The sequence below is a fragment of the Euleptes europaea genome, chromosome 17, assembly GCF_029931775.1.
Source record: "Euleptes europaea isolate rEulEur1 chromosome 17, rEulEur1.hap1, whole genome shotgun sequence".
Classification (NCBI taxonomy): Eukaryota; Metazoa; Chordata; class Lepidosauria; order Squamata; family Sphaerodactylidae; genus Euleptes; species Euleptes europaea.
Genome location: NC_079328.1, coordinates 51,158,908 through 51,178,840, shown reverse-complemented (window position 1 = coordinate 51,178,840; position 19,933 = coordinate 51,158,908). Strand labels below are relative to the sequence as shown.

General features: G+C 52.5%; 1 protein-coding gene across 1 annotated transcript; it reads left to right on the top strand.

Annotated features, from left to right (window-relative positions):
• Window positions 1–752: 752 nt before the first annotated feature.
• Window positions 753–4,808, top strand: LOC130488781 (uncharacterized protein K02A2.6-like). Its single transcript, XM_056862419.1, has 3 exons — window positions 753–1,111; window positions 1,649–3,716; window positions 3,993–4,808. Exons 1-3 carry the CDS (start codon window positions 753–755, stop codon window positions 4,806–4,808), a joined length of 3,243 nt encoding a protein of 1,080 aa, XP_056718397.1.
• Window positions 4,809–19,933: the final 15,125 nt, after the last annotated feature.

Sequence of the window (19,933 nt, the reverse complement as noted above, 5' to 3'; positions counted from 1 at the left end):
TTCTCCATGTGAACTGATCTCAGTCGCCTGGAGATCAGTTGTAATAGCGGGAGATCTCCAGTCACCACCTGGAGGTTGGCAACCCTTCTCCAAAGAGTCTCTTCTCTTCCCCCCAACCCAACCATGGGGTTCTGGGCTCCCCATGGACTAGCTCATGATCCTATGCACGTGAAGCCAGAAGCAGAAGACAATGGCTCTGAGCTCTATGTGGGGAGATTTAGCCTCTCCCGGTTGCCCCAGGGTGCTTGAAGAAGAAGAGTTGGTTTTTGTAATGTATGGGCATCAGTTAAGACCATAATGAAGGAAGCCCAGGAGCTTGAGTCCTGGGCGAAGGATCCTAGGCCCTGCTCGCATGATTGGCCACAGCCAACACATCCTATTGGCCCTAAGCCAGGTCATGCCATTGGTGACCTGGGGGTTGTTTTCCCCCTATCACGGATCAGGGGGGGAGCGGCCACCTGGGACCAGGGGAGCATATAAGCAGGGCCAGGTTGTATAGTTCCCCAGTTCCATCTGTTATTGCTGAAATCAATAAAGCTGTGTTGTTGTGGAACTCCGTCTCGACCTCGTGTGTCCTCCCCACGCGGACTTAACAGTGGCGACGAAGGCTGGTAGGCAGTCCGGCTTGCTACCGAAATCACTCTCGCTGAAATCTCCTGCGAGTCGCCGCGACTTCACGGTGCCCAGTAGGCAGTCCGGCTTGCCCTTGCTGAATTCACTACGACACACCTGAGACGCAACACTTCGCTGACATGGCTACCCGGGGGTCTCTGGAAGAATTCGACCCCACCAAACCGGGCGGCTGGAAGAGCTACGCGAGCCAGCTGGCCTTCTACCTCGACGCCAACGATATCACCGATGTCGGGAAGAAGCGCTCCGCCTTCCTCAGCGTGTGCGGGGCCCAGACCTTCGACCTCGCTCAGTCCCTGCTGGCTCCCGCCGAACAGGAGACGACGCCATTTCCTGCGATCATGGCGGTGCTGGGGAGCCATTTCAACCCCCAGCCAACTCGGGCCACCCGCTGCTTGGCGTTCCACCTGCGGGACCAGGGACCAGGGGAATCTGCAGCTGCATACATCGCCGCTCTGCGCACGGCCGCCCATTCCTGCGAGTTCCCAGACCTCAACGACCGGCTGTGTGACCGCTTCGTGTTTGGCCTGCTGAGCGACAAGTTGCGGCGCCGGCTCCTCGCCAAGAAGGACCTCGCGCTGACCGCAGCCATCGAGGAAGCCACTGCGGCCGAATCCTCCGCCCGGCCCGGACGTCTGGGTGACCGGGCCACACCGATTCCCCGCGATCCGGTTCCAGTCCACCACGAGAGCGCCAGCGACGCAGCCTCCAGCGACGAGGACGAGGCTCACAAACTGAGTGACCGCGGGGCCTCTCGGGGGCGCCGGGCTCGGGGTACCACAGACCGACCGTGCGCGAGCTGTGGCGAGAGACACGACCGCCGCTCCTGCCGGTTCCGCGACGCCTCTTGCCGGGCTTGCGGCAGGGTCGGCCACATTGCCAAAGTCTGTCGCTCGGCGCTGAAGGGTCGGTCCTCGCGCCCAGCCAGGAAAGACGGCGCCCCGCGCCCCACCCACGACTTGGATGCTGACGAGCCCACCAGCGGCCGCCGGGGTCGCCGCGATACCGAGCTGCACAGCGTCTCCCTCCACAAGGTGCACGGGGCAGACAAGGTCGCCATCGTCGTCAAGATCGGCGGTGCGCCTTGCGAGATGGAAGTGGACTCTGGGTCGGCTCTCTCCATTATATCGATGGACACGTACCGCGACCTGGGCCGTCGCTCTGCCTCCCTCCCCGAGCTGCGACCATCCCGCGTCACCATTTGGGACTATCAGCGGCGCCGGGTGCCGGTCCGGGGGGAGGCCCGCGTGCCCGTTCAATTCCGGGCCCGTTCCGGGCGCCTCCGCCTCATAGTGGTTGAGGGGCCTCGCGCGAGCCTCCTGGGGCTCGACTGGTTTCCGGCGCTCGGCCTTCACATCGGCGGCATCCACCACATCAGCCAGGCCGCCCTCGACGACGTTTGGGCGGAGTTCGAGGACGTGTGGAAGGGCCCACTGGGCTGCTACAAGGGGCCGCCGGTCCGCCTGCACGTCGACCCCGCCGCTGCGCCCATCCGCCTCAAGCCTCGCCGCGTCCCCTTCGCCCTCAAGCCCCGGATCGACGCGGAGCTTGACCGTCTCGTCGCTCAGGGGGTACTGGTACCGGTCCCCAACGCCCCCTGGGAGACCCCAATCGTGACGCCGCTCAAGCCCAACGGGGACGTCCGCATCTGCGCGGACTACAAATGTACTATTAATACTGCGCTGCGGCCGCACGCCTACCCCATGCCCGTTGTCAGCCACCTCCTGGCCTCCCTTGCTGGGGGTCAGGTGTTTGCCAAACTGGACCTCGCTCAGGCTTACCAGCAGCTGCCCGTGGACCCCGAGTCGGCCGAGGCGCAGACGATTGTCACTCACCGGGGTGCCTTCCGGGTGACACGCCTACAGTTCGGGGTCAGCACGGCCCCGGGCATCTTCCAGAATTTGATGGAAGACCTCCTGAAGGGCTTGCCTGGCGTCGTCCCGTACTTCGACGACGTCTTGATTGCCGCAAGCTCCGAGGACGAGCTCCTGGATCGCGTCCGCCGGGTGCTCCGCTGTTTCCGAGATGCCGGGTTGACGGTCAAGCGAGAGAAGTGCCAGCTGGGCCTGCCGCAGGTGGAGTTCCTGGGCTACTTGATCGACGCAGAGGGCATCCATCCCACGCCCGACAAGATCAAGGCGATCCACAACGCCCCGCCGCCCCGAAGCAAACAGGAGCTCCAGTCGTTCCTCGGCCTGCTGAACTTTTACCACGCCTTCCTCCCTAACAAGGCGTCGGTTGCCGAGCCGCTCCACCGGCTCTTGGACAAATCCTCCCCGTGGGCGTGGGGTAAGTCGCATCAACGGGCGTTCGAGGCTACCAAAGCCCTCCTGTCTCCCTCCAGCTTGCTCGTCCATTTCGATGAGAAGCTTCCTGTTGTGTTAACATGCGATGCCTCGCCCTACGGTGTCGGAGCGGTTCTGAGCCACCAGCTGCCAGGCGGTCGGGAGGCCCCGATTGCCTTCTACTCCCGGACCCTCTCCACTGCAGAGAAGAATTACGCGCAAATCGACCGGGAGGCGCTCGCCGTCGTGGCCGGCGTGAAGAAGTTCCACGACTACGTTTATGGCCGCCCCTTCTCCATCATCACCGACCACAAGCCACTTTTGGGGTTGTTCGTGCCGGATCGTCAGACACCACAAATCCTGTCCCCCCGTATGCTCCGGTGGTCGATTTTTCTCAATGCCTACGACTTCCGGCTACTGCACCGCCCCGGGTCCAGCATCGCGAACGCCGACGCACTCAGCCGTTTGCTGCTCAAGGACTCCGACCCGGACCCGTCCCCGGCCTACAACGTCATGCTGCTGGAGACCCTGCCTGAACCGCCTTTGCATGCCTCGGACATTGCGGCTCACACTGCGAAGGACCGCACCCTCGCCCGCGTTCTGAACTGGGTGGGGAAGGGGTGGCCGGCGGCCAGGCCGGAGGGCGAATTCAAGCCCTTTTTCACGCGGCAGCATGAACTCTCGCTGAACAAGGGGTGTCTGCTCTGGGGGAACCGTGTCGTGGTTCCAGCCAAACTGCGCACCAAGGTCCTGGACGCCCTGCATGCCTGCCACCCAGGCATGGTGCGCATGAAGGCCCTGGCGAGGAGCTATGTGTGGTGGCCGGGCATAGACGCTGCTGTGGAAGAGTGGGTGAGCCGCTGCCAGCCGTGCCAAGAGTCGCGGCCCGAGATGCCGCGAGCCCCGACTCACCATTGGGAGTCCACCCACAAGCCCTGGTCCCGCCTCCACATCGACTTTGCCGGTCCATTCCAGGGCAAAACTTTCCTGATCGTGGTGGACTCCTACTCCAAGTGGCTGGAGGTTTCTGATGTATGCTCTATGACCTCGCGAGTGCTGGTTTGAGAACTGCGGAAGCTTTTTGCCACCCATGGGTTGCCAGACACGGTGGTCTCCGACAACGGGGCCCAATTCACGTCCGCGGAGTTCCAAGAGTTCTTGGCCAAAAATGGAATCCGCCACACGACCTCGGCCCCGTTCCACCCTGCCACTAACGGACAGGCGGAGAGAATGGTCCGCACGACCAAGGAAGCGATGCGGCGCATTGAGCGCAACGACTGGGACAGGGGGCTGGCAGAATTCCTTCTGTACCAGCACACCACGCCCAACTCCACCACCGGAAAAAGCCCCGCGGAGCTCCTCATGGGCCGCCGGCCAAAAACACCACTTGACCGGCTACACCCCGACCTTGCGCCAGAACGCCCTCGCCACCGAGAAGAACCAGCAACCCCACGAGTCGTAGAGCAGGATGCCCCCGTCTATGCCCGTAACTATGGAATGGGCCCAGCCTGGATTCCGGCTACCGTGCAGGACGCAACCGGCCCAGTATCCTACCGGGTTGCCACCCCCGAGGGTCGAGTCCTCCGGCGACACATCGATCAGCTGCGCCGCCGACTGGCTGACGAGCCCGACCGCGCCGCTGCCACAGAAGCTCCAGAGCTTCCCAGAGTGCCGGAACAAGCCGCACCAGGGGAGAGCGAGCCGAGCGGGGAGCGCCTGTCTGCCGGCATGCACAGAGAGCTCCTGGAAGCCGTTTCTCCCACCTCCTGCGAACCCGGGCCGACTGCTGCCACAGACACGGCCCCACCACCCACAACACCAGTTCCGGTACCGCGTAGGTCGCAGCGGTTACGAACACGACCCCGCCACCTGAAAGACTTTGTGTGCTCGTGAGTGTTTGGACTTAGAGGGGAGGGGTGTAATGTATGGGCATCAGTTAAGACCATAATGAAGGAAGCCCAGGAGCTTGAGTCCTGGGCGAAGGATCCTAGGCCCTGCTCGCATGATTGGCCACAGCCAACACATCCTATTGGCCCTAAGCCAGGTCATGCCATTGGTGACCTGGGGGTTGTTTTCCCCCTATCACGGATCAGGGGGGGAGCGGCCACCTGGGACCAGGGGAGCATATAAGCAGGGCCAGGTTGTATAGTTCCCCAGTTCCATCTGTTATTGCTGAAATCAATAAAGCTGTGTTGTTGTGGAACTCCGTCTCGACCTCGTGTGTCCTCCCCACGCGGACTTAACAGTTTTTATATGCCGACTTTCTCTACCACTTAAGGCAGAATCAAACTGGGTTACAATCACCTTCCCCTCCCCACAACAGACACCCTGTGAGGTAGGTGGGGCTGAGAGAGCTCTAACAGAGCTGTGACTAGCCCACGATCACCCAGCTGGCTTCATGTGTAGGAGCAGGGAATCAAATCCAGTTCACCAGGTTAGCCTCCGCCGCTCATGTGGAGGAGTGGGGAATCGAATCCGGTTCTCCAGATCAGAGTCCACCGCTCCAAACCACCACACCACACTGGCTGGGCTTGGTTCCCGTGGTTGTTTCCTTTCCTCCACGTGCAGCAGCTCCTTGGAGCAGAGGCTGCTGGCCGGTCCCCTGGGGGATCTCCTGGCCACTTGCTCGTTAGCGGCTCATGACTGCCCAGTGGGCCCGGGGGAAAGATGCCCATTAGAGATGCCAATATCCTCCTTGGAAAGGAGCCAGCTGCTCTCTCACACGCGGGCTGCTTCCCAGAGAGTCAGTCGGCGCAGCAGGTGGGAGGCGTGAAATCCCGGCACCGAGAAGCTTCCTGCCACACTGCAGCCTCCCTCAAGCCGGAAGCTTGATCACTCCTTGGGCCAACAACGTGCACGGATCAGAGCCGGCCTGCTGTTGGGAGGTGGGAGGCAACAGGTTTTAGTGTCACTCGCAGAGTGCTCCTCGGAAAGCCAGCCATTGAAAGAATCAAGTAGCTGAAATTAGAGAAAGTGGCAGTAGTTAATACAAGTTAGCAACAATAGAGCAACAATAAAATACTAAACCATCCTTAAAAGCAGTAAGAGCAGCATAAAACCATTAAGAGCCCATTAACAGCAGTCACTGATGTTTGAAAGACCAATGGGGGGGGGGGGGAGAACATCTACAAATACTTGAAGAAGCAAAATCATCTTTAACTGGTCTAACTGGGAGCCTGCTGCTTTGGGGGAGTCCAGCCCAGCCCCCAGGCCCTGATGGGCTACCCTGGCGGAGAGGGCACCTCCATCTTACCCTGGCCGAGAGGGCACCTCCATCTTCTCCGTCTTCTGCTCCCATTTCTTGGCTTCCTTGTGTTTTGCAGCCCACCTGGAGACTGCGGGGGGTGGGAACCTGGGTGGGAACCTCAACAAATTAAGTAGCTCTACTGTATCATCATCTGTTAAAGACTCCCGAGACTGCCCGGGCAATGCCGCACCCCCTTTGGTCATCCTCTTGTGGCCTCTGACATGTGCCCGGCTCCAGGATGGTTCGGTTAGCATTTACCAGGGGAAGGGCTTTCTTGGTTTTGGCCCCTACCCTGGGGAATGCCCTCTCTGATGACACCCATGCCCTGCGGGACTCACTTAGTTTAATCAGGGCATGCAAGACCGAATTGTTCAGGTTGGCCTTTGGAGGTTAACCAGATGTTTTGGGCTGGTTTGATAGTGATTTGGTCCTGAGTCATATATCTTAATATTTTATATGTATTATCTGATCTTTGTTGGGTTTTAACTTATTTATTATTATGTTGTTGAAGTGCTGTGATTCGCCCTGAGTCCCCTGGGTGAGCAGCAACTTTTTTTAAAAAAAATCCCAAATAAATAAGTTTACATTTTGATTCTAACCTGGGAAAAGGAAAACAGGCTGAGAGGGGAAGAGGGCACGGGAGGAGTGTCTGGTTCTGAAGGAGTCTAGGCTTAAAATGCTTTCTGATGTGCCGCTCTGCAGTTGACCCCAACCAAAGCAAGTGACCACCAGGGTGCAAGAAAGCCACACCGAAGCCCCAGGCCCGGGAGAGATCTCTCACCCCTATGGATCTTCTCTGGAATGTGCCACCCCGATGGGGCATTTCGCCACTACCACAAGCCAGGAGCTGCCCAATCTAGTCACTGGTTCAGACTCAGACAGCGGCCTCACCTGTCCCCCTCACCACATCCACTGATCCATATTATCAATGTATAAAAGCCCAGTTTTAACAGGTGTCTTTTCCCCTTTAACATGTCAAAACCCAGATCTTTGCTTATAACAATGAAGACAATGTTACTGACCTCGCCCCCACCCACCTTCTAAAAGCACTTGAAGGGTGCCATGGTGCCTAGGGTTGCCAACTCTGGATTGGGAAATGCCTGGAGATTTTGGGGGCAGAGCCTAAGGGGGGCAGGGTTTGGAGAGGGGAGGGACTTCGATGCCATAGAGTCCAATTACCAAAGCAGCCACTTTCTCCAGGTGAACTGATCTCTATCGGCTGGAGATCAGTTGTAATAGCGGGAGATCTCCAGCTAGTACCTGGAGGTTGGAAACTCAGTGCCCCAGGGCATCATGTTGGGGACCCCTGATCTATGGGATGCTTGGAGGTTCAAGGCCCAGGCCGGCCACCAAGAGCTCCAGTGGGGATCTGGAGGGCCAGGCCAGCATCTTCTTCTAGCTGGAGGGCAGGCTCAGGGAGTGACGGGCCCCGGTGCATCTGTGGGGCTCGGGCAGACTAGGAATCCCCTGGAAGATGCTGGGCGGGTGACTTTAATGAAACCGCACCAAGCCCAGGATTCCCCCACTGTATTTGAAGAGAAGCCTCTGGAAAGATGGAACTCATTATTACCATCTGCAGCGCCATCCTTATATTTCCTCTCTAGCAGCTCATTCTTCAAAAACTCGGTAGCTTCCTCCCTTTACATTTGTAAATGCCGTTGACTGTGGATAAAATCCATGTTTACTTTGTATCAGGAGCCTGTTTTAATCGCCAGCAGATGTTCTGCTCTGCTCTGCTTTGCTTGGCACTCAACCTAAGAGGGAAATAAAAGGGGGGAAAAACCTTTATTTTGAATTTAAATTGTAGATTGTTGCAGACTAAATAAAATGCCAAATTGTTATTGGAAACAACACGGCTGCTGCAATAACCAGACTTGACATTTGTGTTTCATACAATTATAATTTTGTTTTCTGGCATCGTTTAGCACAAGATGGTTTCCACGTTTGGGGAAGTTTTCTTTTCCCCCTTTTCCAAAATGATCTGCCATGAGCCCACAGACATTTCAAATTTATTTTTATTTAATACTTTCCTGTGAGTTTATGAAATACTGGGACTATGAGGCTACATACAGTAGATATTTTTTTGAATGTGCACCATCCCCCCACCCCAGGCTGACATTTCAATCCACATTATCCTCCTAAACCCATTTGAGAATGCCCCCCATTCCTTCAGACTTCTCTGTAAATATGCAACGTCTCCATGGGCTGATTTGGCCAATCAATTCTTTTTATGTCTGGTTTCTTCTATATTTATAGACATCTTTGATGCCCAGTTGGCACATATGCTCTCTTCCTCTGGCTTTTACTTATCTCCCATTTGTGTCCGCTGTAACGTCCCTCAGTGGCAAGAAGGAACAAACAAGCCCTCCGAGAGTTTTCTCTGCTTCCTGGACTGCACAAAAATGGCACCCACAGAGAGCCGCTCAGGATCCGACCTGGCCCACGAATCTCTTGCCCCCCAGCTGCCCCTCTTCCCAGCTCAAGTGTTCCTGGCTGCCCTCTCAGCCACCGTGCTCTGCTCTTTGCATGACCAAACGGCGACCCCCTGAAATGCAACCAGCACAGCTTCTGCTGCTGCCCATATGTGGCATAGGGGATAGCCCATCCGACAGACCTTCAACGATTGTCGCAGTTCTCTTTTAGACAGGTGGAAGAGTCTGATGTGATATTTTCTGGACTGCAGCACCGGAAGTGCCTGGAAAGAGGCCCTGAGCGATTCTTTCACTGAGCTGTTGCCCCAGTAGCCGGAGTACTGTGGCAGTGCTTACAATATTATTATGCATTTTAAGTTTTATTTGTTGTTATTATTTATTATTGATGAATTTGAAGGACTGGACTGGAGACCTTCAGCTCCACATCTGGCCAGTCCCATCAGTGATGCCCAAAAGGATGCCCAAGAAGTTCAAAGGTGGCTCGAGCCGCACATCTGAGTGTTGCTGGGCTGCAAAGCTAAACCCTCCTGGCTGTCCACAAACGCCGTCATTCAAATGAATTTTTCTGCACAGGTAATCATGCGGCACTATACAAAATGGTTTACACAGTTACTTGGAGAGATGGTTATGGACTGTGGTCTCTACTACTGTGTATAGCTTGGTGTAAGTAGGATCGTACTATGTCATTTTTGCATCGTTTAATGTGTCATGTTCATACTTATGCTTTGCTTCAGTTCTGGGTTTTGTTTAGTTTGTTGGTTTTTTTTATATCTGGTTGATTCTACAATCCTAATCCTATTGCATTTTTTATTGAATGTCTCATTCTGTTGACTGGACTGACCCACTCTGTGTCATCTGTCTTGACTCCCAGTGAGAAAGGCAGACTATACATAACGTAAATAAATACGTAAATAATAATAAAAATTTGTGTCCTCAGAACCAACTTTGCTCACTGCATATGCCCAGGTTTTGCTCTGGGAAAATCCAACTAGCCTCTCCTGAGCAGGGGCACCCTGTCCCACACTGCAGGGGCCTACTGGCTTTTGACAAAAAGATTCTGGTACTTTGCTACCCAGGAGAAGAAGGAAGCCCCCTCTCTGCAGAGAGAAGGCAAAGCTTCAAGCGCCGGCTGGAAGCCACATCCTGATCTTTTAGCACACAGGTGAAGACTGGTCTGAGTTAACAGCTCATTAAGCAAAGCTCTTTGCAAGCGGGCCTAAAAGGAAAGCCACAAAGATCGTCATAGATCATTTCCACCCAATGGATAAACCTGAAAAGATGTCAGCAGGCTGAGCCCAAATCACACAGGTGTATGTTGGCCCCCTGACCCGTGATGTCAGCCACACACTGCACTCCCCGCCCCCCATCCATTGATGAAGAAAGCCATTTGGTCCAGGGCTGGGGCATAATACCTGCTTCATAAAACAAGGAAACATTTATAACAAATGCCTTGTTAAATCCCAGGAGGAATGGATTCTTACAACGTGAAGCGTTCCCTCCAGAAATCCTGTAAATCATAGCAAAGTTTAACATATCCTGGGACAGGTCTGAAAATCTGTTTGTGGTTTCCAGTTCATTTTGGAGCATTATATCTGGTCCACCCTCAAACAGCCAAAGGATCCCTTGACATTTCGATACCAAAAAGTATTTAAATGTTCCTGGTGGGGTGGATTTACATTCCAAATAAATGTGGTTTCTAAAAGTCAATTAACATTCAAGGTTTTAAAATCCCATTTACTATCTCATTTACCCTGAAACCTTCCTTATAAAAGCTAGGAAATAAATGTCCATTCTGAGCAAAGTTCTGTGTTGCTTTTTCTTTTCTTTTTTTAATGAAAAGGCATCCCCCTTCTCCCCCCACCCACTTCTTTTTCTACACTGGAATTTTTCAATATCATCAAGAATGTATTTAAGCTTGGGAATCTGCCTGGGGAAAGAGGGAGCAACTGACGTCCTAATTCTAAACACTTGTGCTGGCATCTCTGCCCACGGTTCCTACACATGCCAGAGACACTGCTATGTCCCACCTAGGGATGCCAGCAGCCTCCAGGTGGGACCTGGGGATCCCCCGGAATTACAACTCATCTCCAGACGACAGAGATCAGGTCCCCTGGAGAAAATGGATGCTTTGGAGGGTGGACTCTGGCATTGTGCCCCACTGGGGAGGTCCCTGCCCTCCCCAGGCTCCATCCCCAGATAGCCAGGAGTTTCCCAACCTGGATCTGGCAACCCCTCACCATCCCCCGCTGGTGTCCAGGGAGGACCTGGCAACCTATCCTAAGCATTCAAGGACTGGTCGTGTGGGCAGAGTAATTAACACGGCAAAGGTACGCAACCTGATTAAAGTTTAGGAAAGGGTTTATTCAGGAACAAACGTACTCGGTAGTGAAGAGGAAAGACAGAGATAGACGAGCTGAGAGAGAGAGAGAGAGAGTCACTGTGGAACTGCCACGGAGAGCAGGATGCTGCCCCAAGAGTAGCCATCTGGAGACAGACAAGGAATGACCCTTAACAGGAGGGGAGGCACCGACCTCGCTGTCCTCTCTCACTGCCCTCTTGCAGCCCCCTTCAGAGTCTTTTTCTCTCCTTCCTGGTGCACCGGACGTTGCCTCTTCCAACAGGCCGCTGTGCGAGGCAGGGCAGCATGAGGGGGCTGAGCACCACTCACCTGGGCGTTTTGCAACATGAGATCTGGGCAGGACTTGTCAGAGACATTCCAGGGGCAGGAGAGGGGAGAAAGGTCCCTGCCACAACCCTCCTGGCCGACCAGATTCCCCGCCAGACCTGTCCTGCTCCTGTGTTCCAGGCCCTGCGTGGCATCCTCTGCAGAAGCCTGAGGCCAGAACAGTGTAGACCCTCGGAGCTGGGGGGACACCTTGCCCATTCTCCATGCCACCCCATGCTGACCATGTGGCACCCCATGGAGAGGCCTCCAGTGCCCGGAAGCAGTGGGGTCAGCAAGGGTGGCCGCTCCAGTGCTTGGGGGGGGGGAGCTAAAGTGACGCCAGATGAGGTGAAACGGGTGGCCCTGAGCAGTAGGGTGCTCAGGAACATGCTTTCCTCCAGAGGAGACCTCTTGTTGAGGAGGCGTTTCTGGAATTAAGGAAAGGGGACCACAGAACACTCAGAACACCAAAATATTGACCAAAGGGTTTTTTTTTAATGGATTTGTCAGTTGTTAGAGCTTCCACTCCCTTACAAAAGAAACACCCCTTGCCAAGTCATGTTATGGGTAATTTTATTGCATTTATTTTTTTATAAAACCTGATTCCTGCAACATTTATTCCTTCTAACAAGCACTGCCTGCCTCGTAAAAGATTCGGTACCTTCAAGCCTTCATTATTGTCTGGAGATTGATTTAGCTTCCAAGAAAACTTATTAAAAGCCTGGTATTAATGAAATTTAATTGGGGGTGGGGGGAGAAGCATTTGTTTTTTATTTTTTTAAGGTGGTTTTGAAATCTGGGCCTGTCACCGTCACTTCAAGCATTCGCGTTCCATGCCTCGGTCTCGTAAATTAAATCAGCATTTTAATTGGGCCCGTGCTTTGTGGTTCTTGGCAGGACAATCAGATCTGCTGTGAAGCCACATCCCTAAAAGTCCAACTGAGCGATTAATTGCTCACCTGGCAGATGTAAAGATGGTGCGTTCAAGAAAGATGGTCTGGAAGGCTGGAAGGGTTGGCCTTTACATCTCTGTAGAGCTTCTTTCCTTGGCAGACAGCCCTCTCCAGGCGAACTGATCTCTGTCAGCTGGAGATCAGTTGTAATAGCAGGAGATCTCCAGTTAGTACCTGAAGGTTGGCAACCCTAGTCTGAATGCTGCCGAGGAATGCCCTCCACCCCAGTATTTCAAACACGGTGACTACACTCTGTGTGTCCTCAGGAGCCCGGCTGCCAGCTAGTAGCTGGCAGAAAGGAGTTGGTTAAAGGAAGGAGCTGTTCAGCTCCCAGGCTCTTCATTATGATGGCAGGACAGTGGCTTCCTACCTCATACCCTGCCAGTAAGTCACACCTAGAGCCATCAAGCTGGGACGTGATAGAAGGAAAACTCTTCTTGGGGGACTGGAAGGAACACTAAGGTCACTCCCAATGGGGAAGGGAGAACAAGAGAGGTGATTTAAACTCAGGACAGGGGGAAGAAGCTCCCTGACTCTTGCATCTTGCTCTTGGCTTGTATTCATCCAAGGAGCTGGAATGGATTATGCTTTCACCCAGGTACTTCATCCTGTCCACCCGACAAGAGACCACAGAGAGAAGATCAAATGGTGAGAATTAAGGTGATGCTGAGCTTTAAACTACTGCAACTTCAAGTAAATATATAACCATCATTCAGGAAGTACCCAGTGTAGGGAAAGAGGACTGCGTTTTCTCACTTTTTGTTGTTATTGCTCCCTTGCTTGGCCTGAAATGCCTGAACAGAACATTTGCATTCTTTTTATGCATTTATTAAACTTTCTCACATTTTGCATGTACTGAGCCTGATCTCTGGAAACACACTGCACTTGCTGTGTCTTGCTATCTAATGGGCAGTAATGGGGAGGAACAGCGGGTGAACCTGCCGTCCCTAGACCACGATAGCTTGAAATTGCCAAGTTGTGATAGATCATCCCTATGGCAGAGAGAGAGACAGAAACTGATGTCCACAGGCGACATCCCCCATTGGTTTGGTGCCAACTGTGCCTCACCTGACTTGAAGGTCACTCGTCTACACATTACACAAACCACGTGTTCCAGCTGCGCTTTGTGTTCACCCGTGCCCCATTGTTTGTTCCTGTAAGATATGTGGGATGGAAATCACAGGATTGCTCAGGGCCATGACCCACACAGCAGCAAGAACGATTCTCTACAACCACCACCAAAAGGTGCGGACCCTTTTCCTGGCTGGTTTACAGCAGACTGTAGGGAGAGCCCGACCAACCCGTGGCTGGCTCCCATAGGTGGTCCCCACCTGGAACCAGGGCTATCGATCGGCTGCCAGGGCTACGACCTGCTGGGCCAGACAGCTTCAGCTGCCCAGCAACCGGGGCAGAGAGGGCCAGGCCTTGCCCTGTGCCACCTTGGGTGATGGGGCTTCCCTTTGGTCACCAAAGCTAGAAGACGCTGAGGGAGCTAGCCCACCATGGATCTGGACAAGAACACAGGCAGGGGGTGGCTGGGGGGGGGCTTTGTTCTGCTGGCTAGAATCATAGAGTTGGAAGGGACCGCCAAGGTCATCTAGTCCAACCCCCTGCACAATCCAGGAAATTCACAACTACCGCTGCCCCCACACCCCCAGTGACCCCTACTCCATGCCCAGAAGATGGCCAAGGTGCCCTCCCTTCTCATCATCTGCCCAAGGTAATAGAATCAGCATATAAAGTCCTCACACCCCAGTCCAAGGAGGATTCTCTGTCCTGTTCAAAGTCCCTTGGGGAGCGAGGGGAGGATGCATGGGGGGGGGGGAGGGAGGGTTGCCAGGTCTCTCTTCGCCACCGGCAGGAGATTTTGGGGGTGGAGCCTGAGGAGGGTGCAGTTTGGAGAGGGGAGGGACTTCAATGCCATAGAGTCCAATGGCCAAAGTGGCCATTTCCTCCAGGGGAACTGATCTCTATTGGCTGGAGACCAGCTGTAATAGCAGGAGATCTCCAGCTACTACCTGGAGGTTGGCAACCTTAGGGGGAGGGGAGGCTGTAATCCCCCTCCCTTACCAAGCAGAGGCCGCCAGGCAAAGTAGGATGGGGATGCAAAGACATCCCCACCCGTCCCCGCCCATATACCCAGCAGCAGCTGCTATAAGCAGACAGTGACGTTCTCTACACCCCCGCAGAACTCCCGGCCCTCCTCGTGCATAATGCCACTCTAACCTCATAACCACATATTCCAACTAACAAAGTGTTTGAAACCCACTCGCTTTAAAAACACCAGCAAAGAACCCTGACCAAAACGGAAAGGGAAGCTGGCTGCTTAGTTTTAACGGAGCCGAACCATCTTCACTATGAGGATGGGAGGGGATCAAAGGTCCCGTTTATTCCCGCTGGCAGGAGAGCGAGGGGGCATTCCCAGACGGTTCGAGCGCATGCCGTCCCTCTCGCTCCCCCTTCTCATCACAAGCTGTTTCCCGCATGTTTCCTTGGGGGTGGGGGTGGGCAATCTGCTCGGCAAATGCCATTACGCACCAGGCTGCATCTGCCAAGGCCTGGCTGTTGGGAGGCTGCCAGCCAGGCGGGCTGGGATTTTCGTCCTCAAGCGCGGCTGAGCATGTTAACAACCAGGCAAGCCCAAGAGGAACAAAAGGCAGCAAGTCAGGGGGGCAGGGGGGGCTTATTTGCCGCTTTGTCATCCAACAGGTGGCCACTTTATCCATGATGCTGCCTCATATTGCGGGGATGAGAAAGTGGGAAAATATTTTAGCATGAAAAATGTATAAGATCTGAGTGAAAACCAGAGGTCACCCCACCATTTTAGGGCTTCAGGTTTCCTTCCACATCACTGGAACCATCTGTGGCTGCAATTCTAAGCAAATCAGTTGAGATTTGCAATCTGCCTTGCCTTAAGCTGCTAATTGTTGTGGTGCTTACAAGCCAGGATTATGAACGGCTTGTTTGTTTCTGGGCAGAGATACCTCCAGAGCCGTAGTGGGGGGGGGGGGGAAGCCCAAAGGCTTCACTGCGGAACAGCAAGCAGACCTCTGTGCAAGAGAGGGGAGGGAGCTTGCATCGGTCCCACCAGAACACGACCGGCGTTCCAGGGTCTCTCGAGCTCCTCGTGGGCGTGCTCTGTGATCCTTTCCGCTCCGCCAGGGCTATGCCAGGGTATCTCGCCAGGTGCCCTATCAACATCGATTGGCAGCCATGCTCTCACCTCGTTCCAGCTCAGTTCCTCTTGGCATTACTAATGGCGTCCTCCAGAGAGTCACCGCTGGGAACACAAGAGCTACAGCAATCATTTGGTTCTGTGCATGCAGTTTAATTTCATGCCCGACAGGGGGTGGCTGTGGGGAGGGGAGGGGAGGGGAGGGGAGGGGGGAGCTCCATTCGACAAAAATTGAGTTGTTAATGCGCTACGCGCTTTGCGCCGCTCACTCCTCAAGAGGTCCTGCTGAAGGAGCTGCAGAGAGGAAAAGGTGCCAGAACTTCCCGGGCTGAAAGAAACCTACGACAGCAGCCGACGCCTGAACTCCCAAATCAGCAGTGACCATGGGACAATCTGCTGTTCCCACCTGCCCTTGTGGCCAGAGCTTGGGGGGGGCAGTCTCCCATCAGGTGCCAGCACACATGCGGCCATCTGTGGACGAGGGAACTCCTTCAGCAGAGGAGAGGCCCAGAGGTGTCGTCATACGGCTTTTTGGACACAAGCCATACTTGACCTGCTTCCGAGAGCAGAAATAGCAGCAAATTCGCTCTTTTTTCACACTTCTTCTAAGGCTACGGTGCTACCTTTGTCACATGTGGACGCTCATGCTGGGAAAACACACGAGTTGGATGTCAGTTTTGCAACTTCATCACTGACCGTGCCGTCACGGCTCTCATGGCGAAGTGGCCTTGGCCAAGTTGTGAGAATGAGCTGCATTGACCGGTGCATGTGTGGGGAGATCAGTTGTAATAGCAGGAGATCGTCAGCTAGTACCTGGAGGTTGGCATCCCTAAGCTAGCCAGTTGTGATGCTAAACAAATGCAAGCCTGGCAAAGGGCTATCACAGGAGGAAGCCTCTTCTCTTGGTCTGGGGTGTGGCCTGTTCGTAAACCGGTTCTCTTCAAACTCACATAACACAGTGACCCGGAGGGAGGACAGTTCCTGACAACTGGAACGACTCAAGACTTCTGTTCAGCAGCAAGACAGCTTTAATTCCCAGGTGCCCCCTCTTCCGGGTGTTGCACGTGTCATTTTCCAATCTGCTCAGATTCGGTGAACATTAAAATAATTCCATTGTTGGGCTTGTGCGGCATGTTCAGCTACCTGTTTTATTAATGCTGTGCAGTCCTTTGGGAGGGACAGATGACAGCACATGAATGGAAATCTTCTTTTTTAAAAAATCCTAAATGAGTGTAGCAGATGTAAGAAAACAGAAGATGTATAAAGAGAGACGAACTGAACATCATTCATTGCATTTGCAAAAAAAAAGTTTCTCTTTTGGCCTATTCTGTTTATGGCTCACATTTTATTTTCTGATATGTTTTCCTTCTGGCTTGTGATTTATTTCACCTGACACAGTGAAGCGCCCTGAAGCTGGCACTTTGGCATACCTGAGTCACAAAATGAGACTTTTTAAATTAAAAGTGGAGTTATTCTAAAAAAAAACTTCAGTGCCGTTGGGTGGTGAAATAATACTGGGGCACTTTAAACTGACAGATCAATAAACTGCAGTAATGATGGTAAAATTACAGGATGGAACGCTGGGTACCTGGAGTTTGGCAACCCTGCCTTTGGCAGAAGGGCTGGGCAATATCTCTGTGGGAGGCCCTCGGGAGCCACTGGAGGTCAGAGTGCCGAGACCTGGCAAGACCAAACCGCCTCTATGCCTGCTGGGGGCAAACAGCAAAAGACACGGGTCGGTTGTCTTCACTCTCCACTTACAGCCTTTTCAGGAGCAGACGCAGGCCATTTACAGTATGCGTGGGATGTTTTGCCTTGGATTTGCCGCTCTCTAGGTGCACATTTTCCCCATCCAAATTCTTCAAACTCAACAATAAGCCCCCGTGCAGAGTTTTGAGAATTCGGATGGGGGAAATGTGCGTCTAGAGAGTGGCAAACCCAAGGCAAAACCTCCTGTGCACAAATGGTCGCGGACAGGGACAGAATGCTGGGCTACCGATCCTGCTCTGATCTCCTTCCGAGAAATTCAAACAGCGTGCCAAGCGACGCAGAGGCAGGCGTACCAAGGCCACTGCGGGGGCACTGGAGCTCCCAGCCACCTAAGTGTCCTTGGAAACCTTGTATTTCAACAAAAGACAGTTGATATACATCTAAAGTAAAACAGTCCTTTTCTAAAGCTCTAATCTGTGTGACTGCCTGATGGCTCTGGGGCCAAGCGCACCTGATCTAAAGAGCCACAATCCATAGAGCCCTTCCTCCCAGAGTGATTTTTCTCTTTCTGGCCTTAGCAGTGTGCTTTCCAATGCTTTCGCCTCTCATGTGGGTTTAGGGTTGCCAACCTCCAGGTGGTAAACCACAAGAAATAAAGGCTCAGTGCTGTAAGGATAATTGGAGCAACCCAAAACAGCACTATGACAATATAATGCAAATAAGTGAATTTTATAAAGTGCTAAAGTGAATAAATATATACAACATGTACAAATAGGAGTACAACCAGATACAAAATCTTACAAAAAGCAATCCAATAAATATGACTGTCCAAAGGATATCACGGATACTAATTCAACAGGTAAGTCAAAGTGTATGACCAATTAGGATATCATTTGATGTAAAAGTCTTTGATTCTTTCAAATTGTTTTTAGGTTTCAGTTATTGGAGCAAAGCCACAGGAAAAAGATGTCAGACGTGTCGTCAAGATCGGGACCACGTTTCGCATATGGCTTCTTCGGTGACCTGTATCTGTGTATCATAAATGCATATATTCAACTATAAACTCAAACACTTATAATAACCATTAAAAGCATTATTAAATTCATAAAAGACTATGCAAACATGAGATTAATGTAAAATTCTTACCAATAATAAATATATATATATGTGCCGGAGTGTCTGACATCTTTTTCCTGTGGCTTTGCTCCAATAACTGAAACCTAAAAACAATTTGAAAGAATCAAAGACTTTTACATCAAATGATATCCTAATTGGTCATACACTTTGACTTACCTGTTGAATTAGGATCCGTGATATCCTTTGGACAGTCATACTTATTGGATTGCTTTTTGTAAAATTTTGTATCTGGTTGTACTCCTATTTGTACATGTTGTATATATTTATTCACTTTAGCACTTTATAAAATTCACTTATTTGCATTATATTGTCATAGTGCTGTTTTGGGTTGCTCCAACCTCCAGGTGGTGGCTGGAGATCTCCTGCTATTACAAATGATCTCCAGGTGACAGTTCCCCTGGAGAAAATGGCTGCTTTGGCAATTAGACTTAGTGGTATTGAAGTCCCTCCCCTCTCCAAACCCCACCCTCCTCAGTCTCTGCCCCCCAAAATCTCCAAGTATTTCCCAACCCGGAGCTGGCAACCCTATGTGGGATACTTGGTAGCAACAGCACCCAGCTTAGTTCCTGAAGAGGGCAACCACTTACGTGCTCCACAGGGACACTGTTTTATATTGTCTAATACAGCGAGCCACCATACTGGCCCATCAGTATGGCGGCGGGGTGGGGGGAACCCTCATATCACAGGTATGGCCTCACCTGTTTTTTGTGTCTCTTAAGATGAGTCGTGGGTAAGTAAGGCCAATATTAGCCTAAAGCTGGTTGCCCCAAAGGCCAGAACTGCAGCCTCCACTGGGAATTCAGACACCTCCCGCAGGGGGCCAATGAAGCAGAGACCATTCCCCATTCCATGGCCTCCCTCAGTAGCCGACGCTGCAGGTGACGCCATGAAAATGCAGCTTCATGGCAACAGGCGGTCCCCTGGGCATCCTGCTGTGTTGTCGCTGGGCTCGCTTGCAGGCAAGGGGACACAGAACGCTCAGGGATCATCCTCCTTCCCAGGGGCTGCCCAATCAAAAACAAGACCCCCCCTCCGAATCCAGAGCCTCTCCTAGATTTGCAAAAGAAGAAGGATATGGCATTAAGAGAAGAGTTTTTGGCATAAGTGATTTTGCCATTAAACAATAGCCTAACAAGCTTACTGCAGGCTCTTTGCTACAGTTCTAAAGTTCCTGAAGTGCATTAAAAGACACAGAAACTCTCAGGCGCTTAATGAACATAAAGGATTATGTGTTTTCTTTACTGAACCTGAGCCAAGTTTCACCAAACTTCCTTTAACCAAATTACTTCCACATTCCAGAGACATTAATGTAGAGACAGCAGCCAGCTGATGTTTAATGAAAATGGAGCGTGAAAGCCGAGATGCCCCTACATGGTGCGAATGGAATTGACGGACGACTTGACGCAGCTTCCCTGCCTGCCATAAATTTGAATTAATTGTATCACTTTATTTTAGTTTCCAACTTGCTGTGGTGTATTAGCATATTAAAATTAACTCTGCAGGCTGTAATCAATTCACCTTAATAAACCAACTTACTAGGACAAATTTGATAAAATTATAGTACCCCCTTGTGGTGTTACCTTCATACCCCAGTAGGACGTTGCCTAATATTATATTTTAAAATCTTCTTCCACCAAGCTCAGTGGATAACTAATTAACCTTTTCTAGAATCCAATAATAAGAGCCGGGGAAGATGGGA

Excerpts from the sequence above, each read along its gene's own strand:
- LOC130488781 (XM_056862419.1), top strand. The coding sequence starts at position 753 with ATGGCTACCCGGGGGTCTCTGGAAGAATTCGACCCCACCAAACCGGGC. Across the intron at positions 1,112-1,648 it reads ACGGCCGCCCATTCCTGCGA|CGTCTCCCTCCACAAGGTGC; the intron begins GTTCCCAGACCT and ends CGAGCTGCACAG. Across the intron at positions 3,717-3,992 it reads TGGTGCGCATGAAGGCCCTG|CTTTTTGCCACCCATGGGTT; the intron begins GCGAGGAGCTAT and ends GAACTGCGGAAG.